We start from the raw sequence: 17,637 nt of genomic DNA, 5'->3' as shown, positions 1-17,637 counted from the left end.
TTCATAATAGAATAAGCTTTGTTTTGACTTAAAACATTTAACTGTTAACTCTGATGACTAAAGAATTAGCTGTTGTGAGGACATCAAGATTAGAAGTTCATGGGTTGAAAATTTTGAAATATACATACAGGTATGCCTTTTAATAAAAAAGGATTACTTAAAATTATTCTGCAATCTATGCTTGCCATTCTTAAGGCTAAAATATGTCACATTTCTAGTGTTGCCAAATTCTTGTTCCAGCTGTTGCGACAGGGAAGCCAAGCTTACTGCCTTGCAAAGAAGGATCCTTACCCTCAAAAAATCATCAAAAGCATCCCATGCCCTTGATGGTCCCAGGTGCAACACCTCCCGTGCCTCCTCCTCCTCCCGTGCCCCCTGAGCCAAGCTCCCCTCCTCAGTTCCCTCATTGCTGCTTGACAAATGCAGCCAGCAGGTGGCTGGGCCTCAGCTAGACAAGCAGCTGCCCTAATTCGGGTTACAGGAGGAAAGGAAAGGAGATGATGACTGGACAACTTTTCAAATGGGTCTTAACTGCCAGGTTTGGGCTTTTTGTACAAAAATAGGAGAGGAAGGTTAGCACACACTCTACCCCTTTGGGGGATAAAGTCATGTTTGACAAGGAGGTTCATAAAAGTGCACTATCAGTTTCCCTTTAGTAAGTGGGGAAAAGGAAATCTCACAAACATAATTGCCTAAGGCTAAGAAGTTTACCATCCTTTCAGATTTTCTACATGTTTTTACAAGCAAATCAGGAAGTTATCTAAAGTGTTTTGTAGATTATCTTTAGTATCATCCTAATATATAATGCAACTTCTTATACATAAGGTATAGAAAAATAGTAACTTGCTTAAAGCAGTGGTTTGTATATAATAAATGTGTAGTTGAAGACTGTTATTCTGTTTAACATTATTGCTTAAAGCAAGAAAAAGATAATTCAAAAGGAAAGGAGAAGAATCTAATAGGATTTTAAGTAGCAGAACCATGTCCTGTAAAAGATTATGGGCTTGATAAAAGCTGCTGCCTACTTTACATGCATCTCTTGATACTAAAGCATTTAGAAATCACTAAAATGAAAAATTTTCCTTCAAAATACTCCAACAAATACTTTTGTTGACCTCTCCATCAAAACCATTAACTGATTTCCCCATTACCTGTTATGTTAGACAAAGCCAAGGAATCCATTGAGTCTCGAACACTTTGTTCTTGCTGTTTCAGGTCAGACAAACATTCCAGTGAACCTCCATACCATGGTGCTTGGTCATGTTTGTATCCTGAGGCCCCATGTTCCATGTCTAGCTCCTGGATTTTCCTGCTGCTGGCAGGGCCTGGGTGGCTGCCATATGCAGAGTCCCCCAACCCATCTTGTGACTGGGCCCAGTACATGTCTGATTGATACTTCTTACTTGCTAGGCTTGGATTATTTTTTTTCAAGTCCAACTTGCTCTTGACCATGCTATCAGAAATCCAGTGTTCACCTGATCTAATGTCTACTTCAGTGGGTTGCTGGAAGAGGCTTTTATCACCAAACTTCAGAAGAAGTTGGGTCATGTAGTCTTCATGTTCAGCCCATTCTTCAGGGTCTTCAGGCATGTCTTGCTCTACTCTTCCTTTCCAGAAGTCTTCATTAACAAAGCCTGCCTCATCCCTTGAAAGGCTTAAATCATCCAGCTTACGAGACAGAGTATCATCAGCATTGTCTGAAAGGCCAGGAAATTTGTAATTGAGGGCTGGTGACAGGAGCAGAGACTGGCGGCACTGGTCGGCGGACCGGCTGCTCTTTCCCATGCGGACGCTCCTCCGGGAATCCCTGGATCGAGCTGACTGAAACGCAGAATCAGAAGAGTCGGAGGCGTGAACGTCCTCTCCCAGGCTGCAGGTTTTTGAACAGTAAATCTGCCCTTGCTTTGGCAGGAAAGGGCAGCCAAGCAAAGAGGTCTTGCACTGAGCACAAGAAAAGCAAGTTTCTGTGGCGTGCCAGTGCTGTCCATCATAGGTCATCTGAGCATGGTCAACACCTGGAAAGAGAGAAAATGCAATGCTCTGGGTCTCTCTAAAAATTTACTTCCAGAATTCATACTTCTGGAATGTGAAATAATTTCATAAATTGGCTTTCCCTTAATTTGTAAGTTTAATGCTTAAAAAGGACACACTTACCAATGTGTTCCCCACAGGTCTCACAGTACTCTGCATAGAGCGATTCAAAACAGTTACAGCAGAAGGGGCGCCCATCCTTCATGATGTACCTCTGTCCACCCAGGATTGTTTCACACTCGAGGCAACAGAAGTGTTTCATGTGCCAGTGGCGCCCTTCAGCTTCTGTGCACTCATCAGCAAAAATTATCTTTTCAGAGATAAAAAGGATACTTTTAGTTAAGTGGCCAAAACCTCACCTTGGGAGTTAGAGCATGTAAATTATCTTAACTCTGCAGTTCACACACAAAATTTATTTTCATTTTGCTCCCTTTTGAATACAAAGATAGAAGCAATAATCGCCCACAACAAAAATAAAAAGAAAGAAAGACAGTACATTCTACAGCCAAAAAAAAAAGGAACCCCAGAACTAAACCATTAAAGAAGCTTCTATAAGGATAATATATTGTAATATTTGAGAATGTTTAATTCTAAACAGGTGTTTGCTTTCTAAATACCATCTTATTGCTTGTAATATTTTCAGTTTGACAAGAAATTAAATATCCCTCAGCATTCAAACACATCTATGCAGCAGAGTCCTGACTTCTCAAGTGACTGCATCTGGAGTTAGGAACTTCTGAAGTGATGCAGTTTGTGAACTGAACGACGGGAATGTAGCTTGGCTGTAAAATGTGAATTCTTTACCTCATCGCAGGCTGAACATCGAGGTTTGAGCAGTTCAGCATGGTGTCTGCCACAGTGAATTTTTCCATCTTGGTAGAAGTAGATAAGGTCAACAAGAAGCTCATTGCATGTGAAGCACACGAAACAGGAGGGATGCCAGCACACACCAGGCCCAGCTCTTGAGGCAAAAACTGCAACTTCACCACCGTTGACTTTTGTACCACACTAGGAACAAACCCAGAAAGTGAACACACTTGCCATCCAAAACTACTAGCTTCTTGCACATAAACTAAGGTAAAACACAAAAACCAATATGAGATTTTATTCCAAAATTCTGACAAGAGGAAAAAAATATTATCAGTTTTGGTCTAGATGAAATGCATCTCAATGAACCTTCTGCGAATATAAGTTTATTTTATACAAAGTAACGTTTTAAAGCTTATGTCTGCTTTTACTTTAATATGAGTCAGCATTAGGGGGTTTTTTGAGTAGGAAATATATCAAAGACTCAGTTCATTTCCAGTAGTATCAAAGGTTACATTTTGCTTAAGCAAGCACTACCTTTCTTTCTTCTTCCATGCAGTTTCAAAAGTAATCTTTTGTTGTTGTTGCTTTCAGACACAGACAGAGGTAAGTTTAAATTTTAATACTGCGATACTGTAGTTTGACATTATTCAGCCCTGTAGGTAGCCCAGTATGTTACCTGCTCACAAACAGCATGCATCACTGCTCTGGAGAGCAGTTTGATGGTGCCTCGTCCCAGTGCCTCCTTTTTGCGCTGAGAACTGAACATCTGCAGCTCCTTCTTTTCCTCCTCACTTAGCGACTGGCAGTACCTCACCTTCCAGTGAAAACACAGGAGAGCTTACATTAGAGACTGAGATTCTAATGGAACAGATGAGTAAGTAAGTGCATATACGCAAGGAATTCATCAGGCATGCTGCCAATTATAATTAAACTTCTCCTGCTTGCCTTCTCTACCATCTTAATATTTAGGTAATATGACATAACACAAAATTAATATGGAGAGGTTTTTTTTTTCATTACAGGAAAAAACCCACCACGCTAAACTGAGGAGTTGTTTAGGCAAGAGAAACATTTTTAGAAGCTAGCCCAAAGTCTGCTGCTAACCTCAAATAACGGAATGAACCTAAATCAGCCATAATATTGTCCTTTAGATTTATGGTTAAGTGCCCACGACTAAGTGTTGCAGTATACACAAGACCTTAAGTACTGACACCCCCGCCCCTTTCCTTACAAAGAGCTTGTTTGTTATTTCCACTTCTACTCCAAATTACACTGCATAACTGAGATGCAAACCTTTTACTATCACAAAGCATCCTTTTTGCGTGCCACAATGCAATTCCAGGAATTTGTAGGTTCCTGGTAATTGGTGGGTGGCTGCAAACACTATAAAACCAACTTGTGTTAAGTTTATTGCAGTGACACCAGCCTCCCTAACAAGCAAAGGCAGTGTCCTTCCAGACAGCTCTTATCTGCACACAAGCCAAGCGGACAGCTGAACAATGGACTCAGTGTACACACCGTGCTGCTTTATAGCTCAGATGCCACTGCAGGCCATGGTTTAGGCTTGTAATAAATGCACAGGCAGGTAATTCTCCACGGAAAAGCTGCCAGGGAGACCCATGCCCTGACAGTTCCTCCTAAATTCTGTATTTACCTCGTTATCGTGGGGTGGCAATTGATAGAGAAGTTGTTTAATCCGGTGTTTCTCTCCAGGGCTGTTAACATAAGGGACCTTCTCCTCTGGCAAGCAGGCAAAATACAGCTGGACCTGACCAGGAGAAATGCAGAGTTCAGACCCAGGGACACACGGGCCCCAAGCACTGCCAGTGTCCTTTGGCCACTGTTTTATCTCAGGTCTCATTTACTAAGGAAGGAGAGGTCACGCTGCATTAGACTGTGACAGGGTTTGTGCTGAAAATACAAGACCCAGATGAACCAGCTCAGCAAACCTGAAGTCTCTGATAAAACTAGCACCCAGCTGCTGAATTGCTTTTCTGGAATGCAATTTGCAGGGACAATTAGGGGGGTATCATAAATTATGCACATTTAATGTTCTCATTATTCCCACTCCCTTCAGGGCTGGTCAACAACTCCATGGAAATTCTAAGTTTCCCTCTGCAATTTACCACACAAGGCACCAAGCTTTCCAGAAAACAGCCACTATATAAACAAATTTAATTTGCTCTCTGCATTTTACACATTGTTGAGACAAAAGCTGTTTTGTAGTCTCCTGCTGATCAGGTTCACCCAAAGCATCAGCTTTCATTGCTTCCATGTGGGCTTTGGTAAGAAGGTGGAAACATCCTTCCCTTGGGAGGAGGTTGGATCCAGCCACATTTCAATCAGATGCAAATTAACCAGGAAACTTTCACTGGATGAATGTTTTTGTATCAGTCTTCACTCCTTTTTTTTTTTTTTCTTTTTTCAGAAGAATATTATGACAGGAAAGCTGTAATGAACACTATGACAAAGCCCAATGGCAAAAAATATTTTTGTGGAACAGCTACAGATTTATTGTTTTTCCTATGCAGTTTCCAGCTTGTCACGAGGCCTGGGGCTGTAAGAGCTGACTATTGGCAAAAATATTACTTGCCATACAGATTTAAATAATGCTCAGGTCAACAGCTTATTACTGTGCAAGACAGATGAAAAAAAGGCATTAATCAGTCAGTTAAGTCAGGAAGCAATCAGAATTACGAGAGACAGGTAGAACAAAACATGACTTGCTCTTCATTTAACCAAAATTTAAACAACTGAAGTCTACTATATGCCCACTTGCTACTGACTATATTTCAAGATGCTCCAAGAGAAGATAACATGCAGCAAAAAGTGAAGCTTTAAAAATAGCTTATGCCCTTTTCTCAAGTTTATTGCACTGTTCTCAAAATAAGTAATCCTTCTGGGAGAAAAGTCCTCCCATCTTTGGTGAGTTTGGGCTAGCTGGGATTATGAGGATATTTTAGGGCAATTAATTGTTCTGGCAGAATGTTAGCTCACTGTTTGCCTTAAGGTCTGATTCATCAGGATCCTTACAGATGCTTAAGTAAGTGATAAAAAGAGTTGCCCTAAAAATAGCCTGTTATTTGCAATTCCTGCTGACTTGTTACTTTATTCATTATTAAGAAAATCTCTGCATTGCAAAAAAGAGACATCTTCTGCACGTTTTTAAACTATGGACTGTATAAGCTTGCCAGGATTGCTCTGCCTCCTTTAGCAGATGTTGCAAAGCCACCCTGGCCATTTAACACTGAAATCTTGAGTTCTGAATATTACTGAGCACACAGCTTCAGCACAGTTCCAATATCATCAATACCATGAATGAATGCCATGATCCATTCATTCTGGTCTCCCACAGCAACTTGGTCATCAATACTTTCACTGATATTCCCATTGCCATGTGATGTTGCACAAAAAGAGGGGATTGAAAAGGGGGGAAAGCACAGCCCAACCAAGCCACAAGTGTCAGCTCCAGACACCATGCACGAGGAATCCTGGCATGAACAAATGGCAGCCATACAACTATTTAAACAAGCGTAAAATACATTATTACCTGTCACAGTGACTGAACACTTTCATTTATATGCGCTGTCGTACCATCCATATTCTACATGTCAAATGCCTAATTATTTAAAGAGTCATACAAGTGCAGTGAAACACTTGGCCAGGGAGCATAATGTCATGAGGTATGCCATGAGCTTTAATTTAACCTAATAACTTTCAGAAAGAAAGCAAACTTCTGTGCTGCTTTTACTCGACACTACATACTTCTGCAGCATATACTTTTTGAAAAACCTTGACTGGGAACTTTTTTGGAACATAAAACTCCTCAGGGCTGAGAACTTTAAGCTCCCTACACACAGCCCCATTGGACAGGAAACAAAAAAAGAAGTGAAAAGTTCTACATGAATTAAAGTTTTATGCATTATAAGAATTTAATTAAGACTTATAGAGGCAGCATATCACTCCCTCAGACAGTCCTTACGAGGCTTATTTTTAAAATGCAGAAACATGGTTGGTACCTGCTCTGGTCTGAGACCTGGGGGGACCCAGGCATATTCCTCCAAGGCACAGCCAGAGTCATCATCAGAGGTTGAGCTTCGCTGACACCCAAAAATGAGGTTATTGGCTTTGGGCTCCATCTCCAATGGCAAAAGTGTGAAGTGTGAAATATTTCAGCTGCAGCTCATCAAGCAGTGATCTGGAGAAAAAGATTAATAGAGCTTTAATAGATTTGAACAATGAACAACTAATTATCAGTGTAAATGATCTTACAACAGTTTAGTATTCCTTGTGTTGCCCAGAACAATAAATTAGCAATGCTTCATTATAACTTGCTACAAGCAATTCAAAAGGGCTCAAAAAAGTTATGAAAATAAAACTATTGAAGAAAAAAAATGCCAGAAACCTAGGCACAAATTACCAATTTTGGGAACCACAATGTATTTCAGTATTAACACTTGTCACCTTTTACAGTTCTGCTTGTTTCACATCACAGGATATATACATAATTAGGTAAATCTAGTAAAGACTCATTGAGCAGGTACTAACAACAGGAATGACACAAGCTCTTCCTGAAGTCATTACAACCACTAACCTAGTAAAACAAAAGACATGACAACCACTTGACAAAAACTAAAGAAGTTATTGGGGAAAGATGGTTGTGCAAGTAGCATCCTGCTGTTCACAAGGCAGGCACAGAGCATCTGCTGGATGAGAACTTTGGTAGAGCTGTATGGGAGCGGAAGGGCGTTGGTCTTGTTAAATATCTGAAATCCAATTATGCCAGATTAGTCTCTGTAAAATACATCATGATTGTTCTGTCAATTTAAAACCCTACAGGGAGATGATTTTGTTGATTCATGAAGCCTGCAAAGCTTAATATCAGTGGGATTGTTTTGAGTCACAGCTGGCAAAGAAGGCTCTCACCAAGATCCGCAGCAGTCTGCAGTAAAAAGCTTAACAAGATATATGTCTTGTATTAATTCTAGCAGAAGTTATTAGGAAATTCAGATGAGGCGTATTAATGAAATACAGATAACCAAAAGCACAGAGGATTTGTCCTAACACAGCAAATATCCTGACCTCTTGGGGCAGGGACAAGCTTGCTCTTACAGTGCCACGTTATGAATGAGCTGTGCCTTCCCTGTTCTAGGACATTCTTTCACCTGCTCATCTAAACCCACATCCAGTTTTGTCAGTGCTACATCCGAGCAGTAGAAAATTTTGATCTCCTTGACATAAACCTTGCTGGTAGGTCTAATGAGAAGAGCAATCTAAAAACTTCTGGTGGGTCCTATGTTACATTGCCAGTCTCATCACCATTGTTTTAGAGAAAATAAGTGGCTCCTAGATCACAGGTGAAAGATTTAAGACTGCTGACCCCAATATTCTGCTGGTTACTCAACAGGCGTTTCTCCTTCAAGTGTGAGGCATTGGTTAGTGCCAGGTTCTGCTAACTCAGCGCATAAACCCAAACTCACTCCATAAAAAGTGGGCATATGCATCCAAAAGCTACAAATTCAGAGAAATTATAATATCCAGTATATAGTCTTATCTAGCTCTAATTTCAATATGTCCATACATTCCCACAGCCCATAAAAAGAGATGGGATTATTTAACTCTTCCACTGGGCTAGTGCTCCAAAAAATTAAGTTGTTTAACTTTACTTCAAAAACTTCTGTTTTAAAAACATACCCACTATTTTTGGTGCACTGCTAAGATGCCAACACACTTCATAGCTGTACTGTAGTAGAAGATTAACTTAATATTTGAAGGGGCAAGCAAACCTGCCAACTTTCCCTCTGAGAATGGGCTATTTCTGGAAAGCTGGTGAGCTGTCAGGCACATGTCTGAAATCCTACTCAAGTTGAACAACTAAAGGTTAGCACAACAGCTTCTGAGCTTAACATCACCATGTTACAGTTATTCTCAAGGAAGGTAAGTACAATCAAACTCAATCCTTAAAGCTCAATCCTATATATGTAAAACAGAAAGACAGGCTTCCTGGTACATACTGCATCCCCTGAATTAGTTGCTCTGAGAAATGAGTAAGACAAGGAATACAGAACTTTCCCCTTCCCACTTACTGGTGGAAGTTAAGTCATGCATCAGCTATGTTTTTGTTACTGCTTGAATAAAACTGGGGTGTGAGGAAGGAGGGATAGAGGAATAATGTGATGCAGTTAGGAAATCACTCTAGGAAAAAAAGGCAATAATGTTCACTGTTGCTGATGGATAGGGATGCTCACTTTGACAGCTTGTGTCACACATCATCTACATCCAAGTAATTCTTAAATATAAAGTCACTAGGAATATCATTGAGAAGCTGAATTCCTTCCAAGATGACCTGAGCAGCAGAGGAACTATTTTACCATTTCCTTTTAGAAAGGGGCAGATGCCTGGTTTGCAATAATGGGTCACTCACTGACACCTCAGCTAGTATTTCCAGTTCTTAGGGCATTGCAAGAACTTTGTCAAATGGTTCCTTTTCAAGAACTGACTCCTGCCCAATATCCCAGGAATAAAAGGAGTCAGTAGGTTAAACATCCTTGACAATATTTCATTAGACAGCAGGACCTCAACCACATCCCACAGAAAGCAGATTTGAAACAATTTAAGCAAAGAGAGCTCAGCTCTGGCAGTGCCTGGGCACCTGAGCAGAGTGTACTCCTGCCTTGTCCTCACAATACCAACACTCCAAGCACACCAAGTAACTGAGTAATTGCTTCATGCTGATTGTTCAAAACCCTCTCTCCACAAGATCAAAGATTAACTTCTTCAACTTCTCTTGAAAGACAAGGAAACAACACAAAATCTGAATGCATGATGACTTATTAACTTTTTTGAGTATTTTGAACACTAAGACTACATATTACTCCCACAAAGCAGCACTGGACAAGGTCAGGATCTTAGGCACAGCAAAGGTGCAGAAGTGTAGGAGTGTTCCTAATTCCTAAGGAAGGCAAGGCGCTGGTAAGAGAGAGACAAGGCTGCTTTTCTGCAGAGACTGCTCTGCCTGGCCTCCTCTGACACATCCCTTTCAGAAAGCACACACACCAGCTCCAACAAGAGGAAACCACAGACCCACAGGTCCGGTTTCCAGTCACACGGGGCAGTGTGAAAGTTTGTCTGATAGAGAATAAAAGAAAAATACATCTCCCATCCAAATGTAAAATGCAACTTTACAGTCAGGGTTCTCCTCCCCAGATAAGGTAATTAGAAATGTTCAAAGCAAGGTCCACAAACCTCAAGGAACCTTAAGATAGCTCAAAGGACATAATTCACTTTAAAAAAAAAAAGTTCCCATAGGAATAATGTGAAGCTGGCTATAAAATGATTGACAACACACCACATATAAATAGAGCCACATCATAAATACTGTGGGGTTGCTGAGAAGAAGGTTTCTAACGCAGCCTGTCTTAACAGCAGGCTATCTGAAGAAGTATTTTAGCAATTGCTTGTTTAGGAGTTCTTCTTCCTCTCCTGTTCAAGTGTAATTTGGTTTGCATTTTAAAACGACAGGGTTCTTCCTCCCTGTCCCCCAGCCTCACTCATCCTTCAAAGTGATCTGTTTAAAATGATTACATCCTAAGAAGGATTCAAATGAATATAAACAACAGCTGAAAAAATAAGTGCTTTCCAAGGGATGACTAGAAAGGTGGTCTTTCTACTCCTGCCATGACACCTACAAAACACAGCAAGGATGTGTTGTTTTGCTTTGCCTGCCTAAAGACCATGGAACATTTTGAGGTTTCAGCTCTGTTCAAATACTGCCTCTCAAAAAAGGCTTTATAGCCTACAAGGAGGTTTTTCACTGGCAGGTTGACAACTATGAATAACATAATTGAGTTACACAGCTAAATTTGATTTGAAAAGAAAGGCAATTATTGTGTTTTTTCCACTGATGAATTAAAACAGTCATACGACAAATTCCTTAGAGGCAAAGACAAACTACGCTCCTAATTACCAAGCTATGGGTACACAAAATATTGGGATATCAAACTCAGAACAAAGCTGTTGCTGAAGCCTATATGAAGGTTATCCCCCCCGCTAGGATTTCCAGCTCACTGATTATGCTCCTCCTGACCAGATAGAAGAGGTCACGATTTGTAAGCAAAGTTAGACAAACATCTCCTTGCTCACCCCCTGCTGTTTTACTCTGTCCTGCAGGGCAAATTGTTTTAACAACTTTTTTGTTAGAAGGCTTGTTAACAAGGCTATAGGGGATACAAGATGCATATCACATGCATCCATTCACAATGAAGCCTCAACGACTCGAGATTAGCACGGGCAGCCCATTCACCTGCTTATTTAATCTCTGGTGCAAGATAACTACATTAGAAGAGGAAGGGCACAATACAACAACAATAAACCACCATAAAGTAACTATTAATAATTCAAAGCCCGTTTCCAATGCGTATTATGCACATGATCAGGAAGTCCCATTCCCTAGCTACAGCACAAATAACATACCCACGGTGAGCTCTGTAGCTCTCCGTGTGGGAAATCCGGACCCAGAACTGATAAGGAGAATCTCCACCAGCACACAGCTGCTGGGTCCTTCTGAGTAATGAGCTACCCAGAGCGGTCGGGAAGGAATAGAGCCAGTCTACTTGCTCATTCAAAAGATCTCTAGATGGACCCTAGAAGAACTGTTCTCCTTTTTTTTAGCCAGTATACAAGGAGCAACAGAGGAGTTAGCTGCTTCCCCCTCTAGCATCCTAGCGCCAAGACCACTTTTCCAAGTGGAAGTGAGACGATCCTTCTCACGGTATTTTCTTTAGACGAGCCACACTGCACAGGCAGGCTACCTGCATTTAGCAAAAGGAGGAAGCCCCGTGACAAAGCATCGCCCCATGCCAACACATCTGATTTGGCCGTGTTATCCTTGGCTCTGCACATCGCCGATGGAAACTCAAGCACACACTGCAGTGAGGCAAGACCCAAACCTCCAGCCGAGAAAGAGGTATTCTCACGGATGCTCCCCCCCGCCTCTCTCCTTAAGAGGGTGTACAGATTTAGAAAGACGGAAATCTTGCCTTTTACAGTCTCCCATTGATTTTTAAAATTCTATTTTAAACAGCAGCCAGACTTTACTCCAATGTACACATATACTCAGGTTTCACCCCATCACCTGTTGGCTGTCGAACAACACCCTTCTTTGTTAGGGCTCACAGCCCTCATTTGAGACAAGTTTCCAGAGAAAACACTTGAAGAAAGCATTCAATAAGTCACAAGACAGGAATTGTAAAAAAATAGAAAAGTAAAAAAATTCTGCGCCCAAGCCCCGCACACGCTGACAGCCCCGCGCCCCCATCTCGGAGAGCCGGGACGGAGCCTTCCTCGGCAGGCAGAGACCCCTGAAGGACAGGTTTTCCATCCCGAGCAAGTTTCTGAAGGTGGCTCAGGAGCACCCCCAGTCCCCGCGTCCCCACGCTCGGGAGCCGGATGCGCAAAGGCACCGGCAGCTCCGGCACCCCCGGGGCAGCTGCCGCCCGAGAGAGCGGACACAAGTCACCGCAATTACCTCGGAGCGGCACCCAAGCAGCGGCCAGGCAGCGGCGGAGCCGGCGCAGGAGAGGCGATGCCGGCTGCAGCCCCGACCCCGCGCCGCGGCAGCTCCTCCCGAGCCGCACACCCGGGCGGCTCCCGCGGCTCCTCCGGGCAGCGGCCAGCGGTCCCGCCGGGGCAAGGGGCGGCGGGGGCTGCTCCTGCCCTGTCCCTGCCGGGCGGCGCCGCCGCTTCCTTTCCCGTCCCGCCTGCTGGGAGCGCAGCGGGAGCGATCCCAGCACCGCCCCGTCCCGTCCCCTCCCGCGGGCGGGGGCAGCCGGGGCCGGCCAGAGCGGCCTCCCCGCGCTCCTCCCGAACCGGCACCGGAGCGGCAGCTCCCGCCGATCCCCGCGCCCCTCCGTCAGGCGGCGGGAGGAATCGCTCCCGCCAGCGCTCTTCCTTCAAAGCCCAAGGCGGGGGAAGGAGCGTGGGAAGGGGGAGCGTCTCCTGCCACCGCCCCCGAGGCAGGAAGGGTCGCCGTCCCGGCCGCATACCCACCCAGGGGACCGAGCGCCTGCAGAAGCGATAAATTCTGCGCTCAGGACACGACGGACACACGGTTTGGCTACAGCGCTTTTGTTCGTGTTTACGCCCGAAATAGATTTCCCACCCCGCCCTGGACGCGCTCCGGCCGCCCCGGGCTGACCCGACCCGGCCACGGCCGCCCCGCGCACACAGACGGGAAGGACTTGGTTCAGGACGGGAAAACATTTGTTCTAGGTCTCTGTACATGAATAATAAAAATATATTAAAAATAATAAACCCTATCTGAAGCCGAGGATCGCAGAGAGCAGCCGTCCATCACTGCCTCCCCTGGCACAATTCCAAGTGGGAAAGAGGCGTCCGAGCCCCAGCTTACGCACAGAAAATAGCACCGGGGCATTTTCTAAGAGACTGCCAGCCCCCGCTTTTACCACTTCCCCCAAGCCCGTAGGCATAAAAAGCCCCGAGAGGCGGGTGCTCCGGCTTCAAAGGCAGGCGGACGGCTTCCCCCCGGCACCGCCAATGTAACCGTGAACACCGCGGTCAAATTTCCTCTTCCCTCCCGCTCTTTGTCTCCCTGGGGAAGTCATTATCAAAGGGAATTTATTCGCGCTGCATCTCGGGGTCAGAGCGGCGGCACACACGCCCCGACGCGAGGGGCAGCCCGGCCCAGCCCCGCAGCCCGGCCGAGCTCCCCGCCGAGCTCCCGCAGCCGGGGGCGGCTCATCTGCCCGGGACGGCGAGGGGACACTTCTCAGACACTTATCGCTTCCCCAGGAACCGGATTTGCATGGGTTTAAATTCACTTGTGTAAATTTGAATGGCTTTGCCCGCAGCGCGCTGAGGGAAGCCGGTGCTGACGGCTACAGGAGGTGCTCAGAGCAGCGTCCCTGTCCTCAGCACTGTCACTGTCACCCCCTCCCCGCGGGCTGCCCCCGACCCTCGGCTGGGCACTCGCCAGGCTCATGGCGAGCCGGGAGAATCCCCACAGCTCCTGCCGGGCTGACTCCCCACGGCTGGGCCCAGGGCCCGGGACCGAGGCCGGGCTATGTGACCCGAGGGGTACGGCCCATCCCGGGCTGACGGCGCTCCAGGCAGGCGATTCCCAGCAGTGCCCAGGGACACGACCATTGCACCTGTACCCAGGGTAAATGCACACGGAATCAGAGCCGCAGTCTGTGCCTCCTGCGGCAGGAAAAAACCTGCCGAACTCCAGCAAACTAACCAGCTCCCATCCTTCCACACCCCATTTCACTTCCATAAGCAGTTTCGCTGGTTGTACTACCTCCATTCTTAAACAGCTTAGTCGTTTTGAGGTCAAAACTGGCGTATCACTTGGATGAACTAGAGATTTTGTCAGAGCTTTTGTCTGTGCTGGCTTTACTAGATCCAGACTGTTCCTATTCTGTTTGTTGGACTGAGCAGACCCCATCTGGCGGCCAGCTGAACATCTGCCAGCCCCATTCATCATTAATCAAAAATGGAAATGTCAGGAATAATGTTTATTCTCCCTCACTACATGACTGAATAAATACCAACAATTTGCATATATTGTCTACTCCTTTTCCACAAGCGCCTGGCATTTTCTCAGCAGCTCCCTACACTGAGGGGAGCTCAACACCTCTGCACAGCAAATTGCAAAAATGAGAATCTCCTTTGGGAACTTCTGCAGCACAATCAGCTCAATGGCTGCAGGTAAGTTTGCAAAGTTTCACGACCAAGAGTCTACCAAAGCCAAAAAGGACATTTTCACTTACTTTGCTGGAAAATCAAGTTGTTCCCCATTTTGCTAACGCTTTCCTTGACACTGAAGTGTCGGAGGGTGTACAGAGATAGTTGGCTACATGGCTCTTTTTTTTGTCCTGTACTTCTGTGACTTGAGCACAGAAATTACTGTATTGTTCTGGACAATGCACTTATACATTACTAGGCCAAAAACAACCATTGTGATCTTCTAGTCTGAACTAATGTGGTCATAAGATTTTCCTACATTTCCTGTCTGCATGAACAAAACATTTTATCTTTATTTAAAAGTACCAGCAAAGAAAAACCCACTACAACTTCTGCTAAATCCATCTAAAGCCCTTTTAAATTCTTTCAGGTAGTCAATTATTTTACAGTACTTTATTTTTCTTCTTTTTCCTCTTTTTTAAATCTCAGATTGCTGTGTTTCTGTGCTCAAACATTTGAGTCTATGGTATCCTTGAACGTTAGGCTAAAGAAACAGCTATCATAACTCCCCTTAGGCATTTGCAAATTGTGAAAGTCATTCCTCAACTGCCTCCTTTGATTTCAGCTGCTTCCACAAGAACAAATGTGTTGCTATGATTTCTTCTTTATTTTCACACAACAAATAGGACAGCATACGTACTCGTTATGTGAAGTGCAAACTATGCCGCAGAAGTTGCCTTAAAAAATAATAAAAGCTAAAAAGACAGGCACAAACTGATTCGCCCTTTCCAACACGTTCCACATTCTTGACTGCATCTGGGTAGAGCTGATCCTTCAACAACCAAATGCTTCTAGGGACCTGCAATGGATATGGAACCTTTTGCCCTAATGTATTAGCACAAATTTAGTCTAGGTAACAACTTAGTTGTACTACTGACCAGGTCAGGGATATTGTCTGGCCTGTAAGAAATTTACTGAGTTGTCAGTGTGGTTTCCCAGTTTCAAATTAGCCAGATCAGGGAACATCCCCTCAGATGACACTGGTAATTGCTACCTTTCTTGGCAGTCACAGAAGAGAGACCAAGCAGCAGAAAACGAATTAACCTCTTGTGCTTCAGAGGCAGCTTCTCCAGGTAGAACAGTGGCACAACACCCACCTCTCAAGCCTGATTGGTTCTGTGGATAAACAGATGAGTTCACCATCTACATCATCACCCTCTAATGATCACCACCTCCATCCCAAGACTTTAATTAAGTATCATCTCATGTGTTCATTTAAAGCAAAAAGTTACAATTCAGCTATGAAAGGTGAAAGCGTGCAGCAAGGTGAATGGAAACCAGAACAAAACAACAAAAAAAAATCTCAGCAATAATTGTTTCAGAGAAATCAATAAGAAAACTCCCTAAAATAAGCCAGGTTTTGTATTTTCAAATAAAGCAAGAAAGCTTTTCCACATATCTGACACCACAGGAGTCCACGGAGCAGGAATTACAACTGCTCCCCAAGCAGTGGTTATGCACAAATCAAAGCAATGTCTGACACAGGCAGGTATGCTCTTCAGGAATTTTAGGGATGATGACTTGACCATGTATGGTCCTGCCTGAAGGCATAGCACAGGGAGCTCTTTTACAGCATTTACAGCACCAAGGTCCTTCCCAGTGGCCCTGGCTCTATGCCCCAAGGGAGCAAAGAGACCAGAATAAGGGAAGCAGTTTCATCATGATCTGAGATGATCCACTGGAATCCACCAGAAGAATACTGGTCTTATTCCCTAGACTTAGCAGTGTTAGCACAGGTTAAAACCATGACTGATTCCTGTGAGGCTGGACTGTTATGGAGATGGAATTGCCAGCCTTTCTCCCTCTCTCTTCTGGAATAATTGGCTGTTTACACACACTTGCTTAGCTGGTGTATAAAAATGGCCTGACCTCCAAGAGCACTTTACTTTGTTTGCCTTGGTGTACTCAGAAACCCCCATGGACATCCACCTCTAGATACCTAAACATCTTGTCAAACCCAGCCCTAGGTTTCCTATCCAGGTTATCAGTGTGGAAGTGTCTTCATAGACGGGAACAGTTTGCACAGTTTTATCACTATCTACAGTCACTGCAGATCTCAGTGGCCTGGCAAAGGCCACCCCTTTCTGTGCCACTCCATGCCTATAGCCATATGTGAAACATCTCCCTGTTCAACTTCTCCCTGCTTCACCCCCCAAACTGGGGAGTTTGGCACCCAGAGCAGATCACTGTGAGCTGCTAGGAGCAGAGGCAAAGCAGGGGTGTCACCAATACATTGAGGCCTCTGAACCGTGCCCCTGACTGGCATCTTCCTTATTTTCTTTTTTGAGGTTGCAGAGAAAGGGCGTGGATGCAACATCTCATGACTTCTCAAGGCTCCAAAGTCTGACTCTTTGCCAATCTTTAATGTTTAAAAATAACATTTAGATAACATTTAAAATCTGGAGAAAAGCACCTCTGTAGGAGACATACATGTAAAACACAAGAGATGATATGCAGTAAAGAGATACAGTGATTAAAATGAGGCATGCATGTGAAATGCAACACGTTAAAAATATAAGAATAAGATGACTTCTGCCCAGCAAGGGTTTGTGATTGTATGATGGTGCTTGGTTTCCACTCTTATCTTTGCTGCATTCCCTGTCATCCTAACAGCCTGCCCTCTCTCTGCCTGCCCCAGTAAGTCAATACACCAAATGAAAATATTAACATCAGGTAACAGATCAGGAGACAATCAAGTGCACTAAACTAATATTAATAATAGCTTGTTTTTATTTGCACCTGCCAGTGGTACGTAGATCTGCTGAGGCATCAAGCAATCAGGTACCAAGATGGGAAACAGTGCCTACTGCTTGCTTTGGAGAGCTACACCAGCTATAAATGGCCTGAGGACTGGCTGGCATAAGCTGCTGTGTGCTGGGAATGCTTGACTAAGAGAGGTTTATTTTATTTCCTTTCCTTAATGCTCTCAGAGTTGAAGACCAACACATCTAAAACCACGATCCTACTTTGCTTCAGCAGCAAAGAATTAAAATTTCATTAAAATGCCCTTCCTTGTCAGATCGGGCTAGGACT

General features: G+C 44.2%; 1 protein-coding gene across 3 annotated transcripts in view; it reads right to left on the bottom strand.

Moving 5' to 3' along the window:
• Positions 1-17,637, bottom strand: part of PRICKLE1 (prickle planar cell polarity protein 1) — a 70,184-nt gene that overhangs the window by 6,541 nt on the left and 46,006 nt on the right. Inside the window, exons 1-7 of one of the 3 annotated variants that reach the window (XM_074539838.1) lie at positions 12,889-12,990; positions 6,861-7,039; positions 4,496-4,609; positions 3,518-3,655; positions 2,836-3,039; positions 2,155-2,341; positions 1,152-2,015 (exon numbers count right to left, since the gene is read on the bottom strand). In XM_074539838.1, the coding sequence (XP_074395939.1) occupies positions 1,152-2,015; positions 2,155-2,341; positions 2,836-3,039; positions 3,518-3,655; positions 4,496-4,609; positions 6,861-6,980 (1,627 nt within the window). In that variant the 5' untranslated portion in view covers positions 6,981-7,039; positions 12,889-12,990. Of the gene's footprint in view, positions 1-1,151; positions 2,016-2,154; positions 2,342-2,835; positions 3,040-3,517; positions 3,656-4,495; positions 4,610-6,860; positions 7,040-12,367; positions 12,526-12,888; positions 12,991-17,637 lie in introns of those variants that run through there. The other 2 variants (XM_074539837.1, XM_005480528.4) reach the window with 2 other exon arrangements.

This window comes from Zonotrichia albicollis, chromosome 4, assembly GCF_047830755.1.
Source record: "Zonotrichia albicollis isolate bZonAlb1 chromosome 4, bZonAlb1.hap1, whole genome shotgun sequence".
Lineage (NCBI taxonomy): Eukaryota > Metazoa > Chordata > Aves > Passeriformes > Passerellidae > Zonotrichia > Zonotrichia albicollis.
The sequence above is the reverse complement of the archived record's forward strand: the minus strand, read 5'-3'. Positions and strand labels throughout refer to the sequence as shown.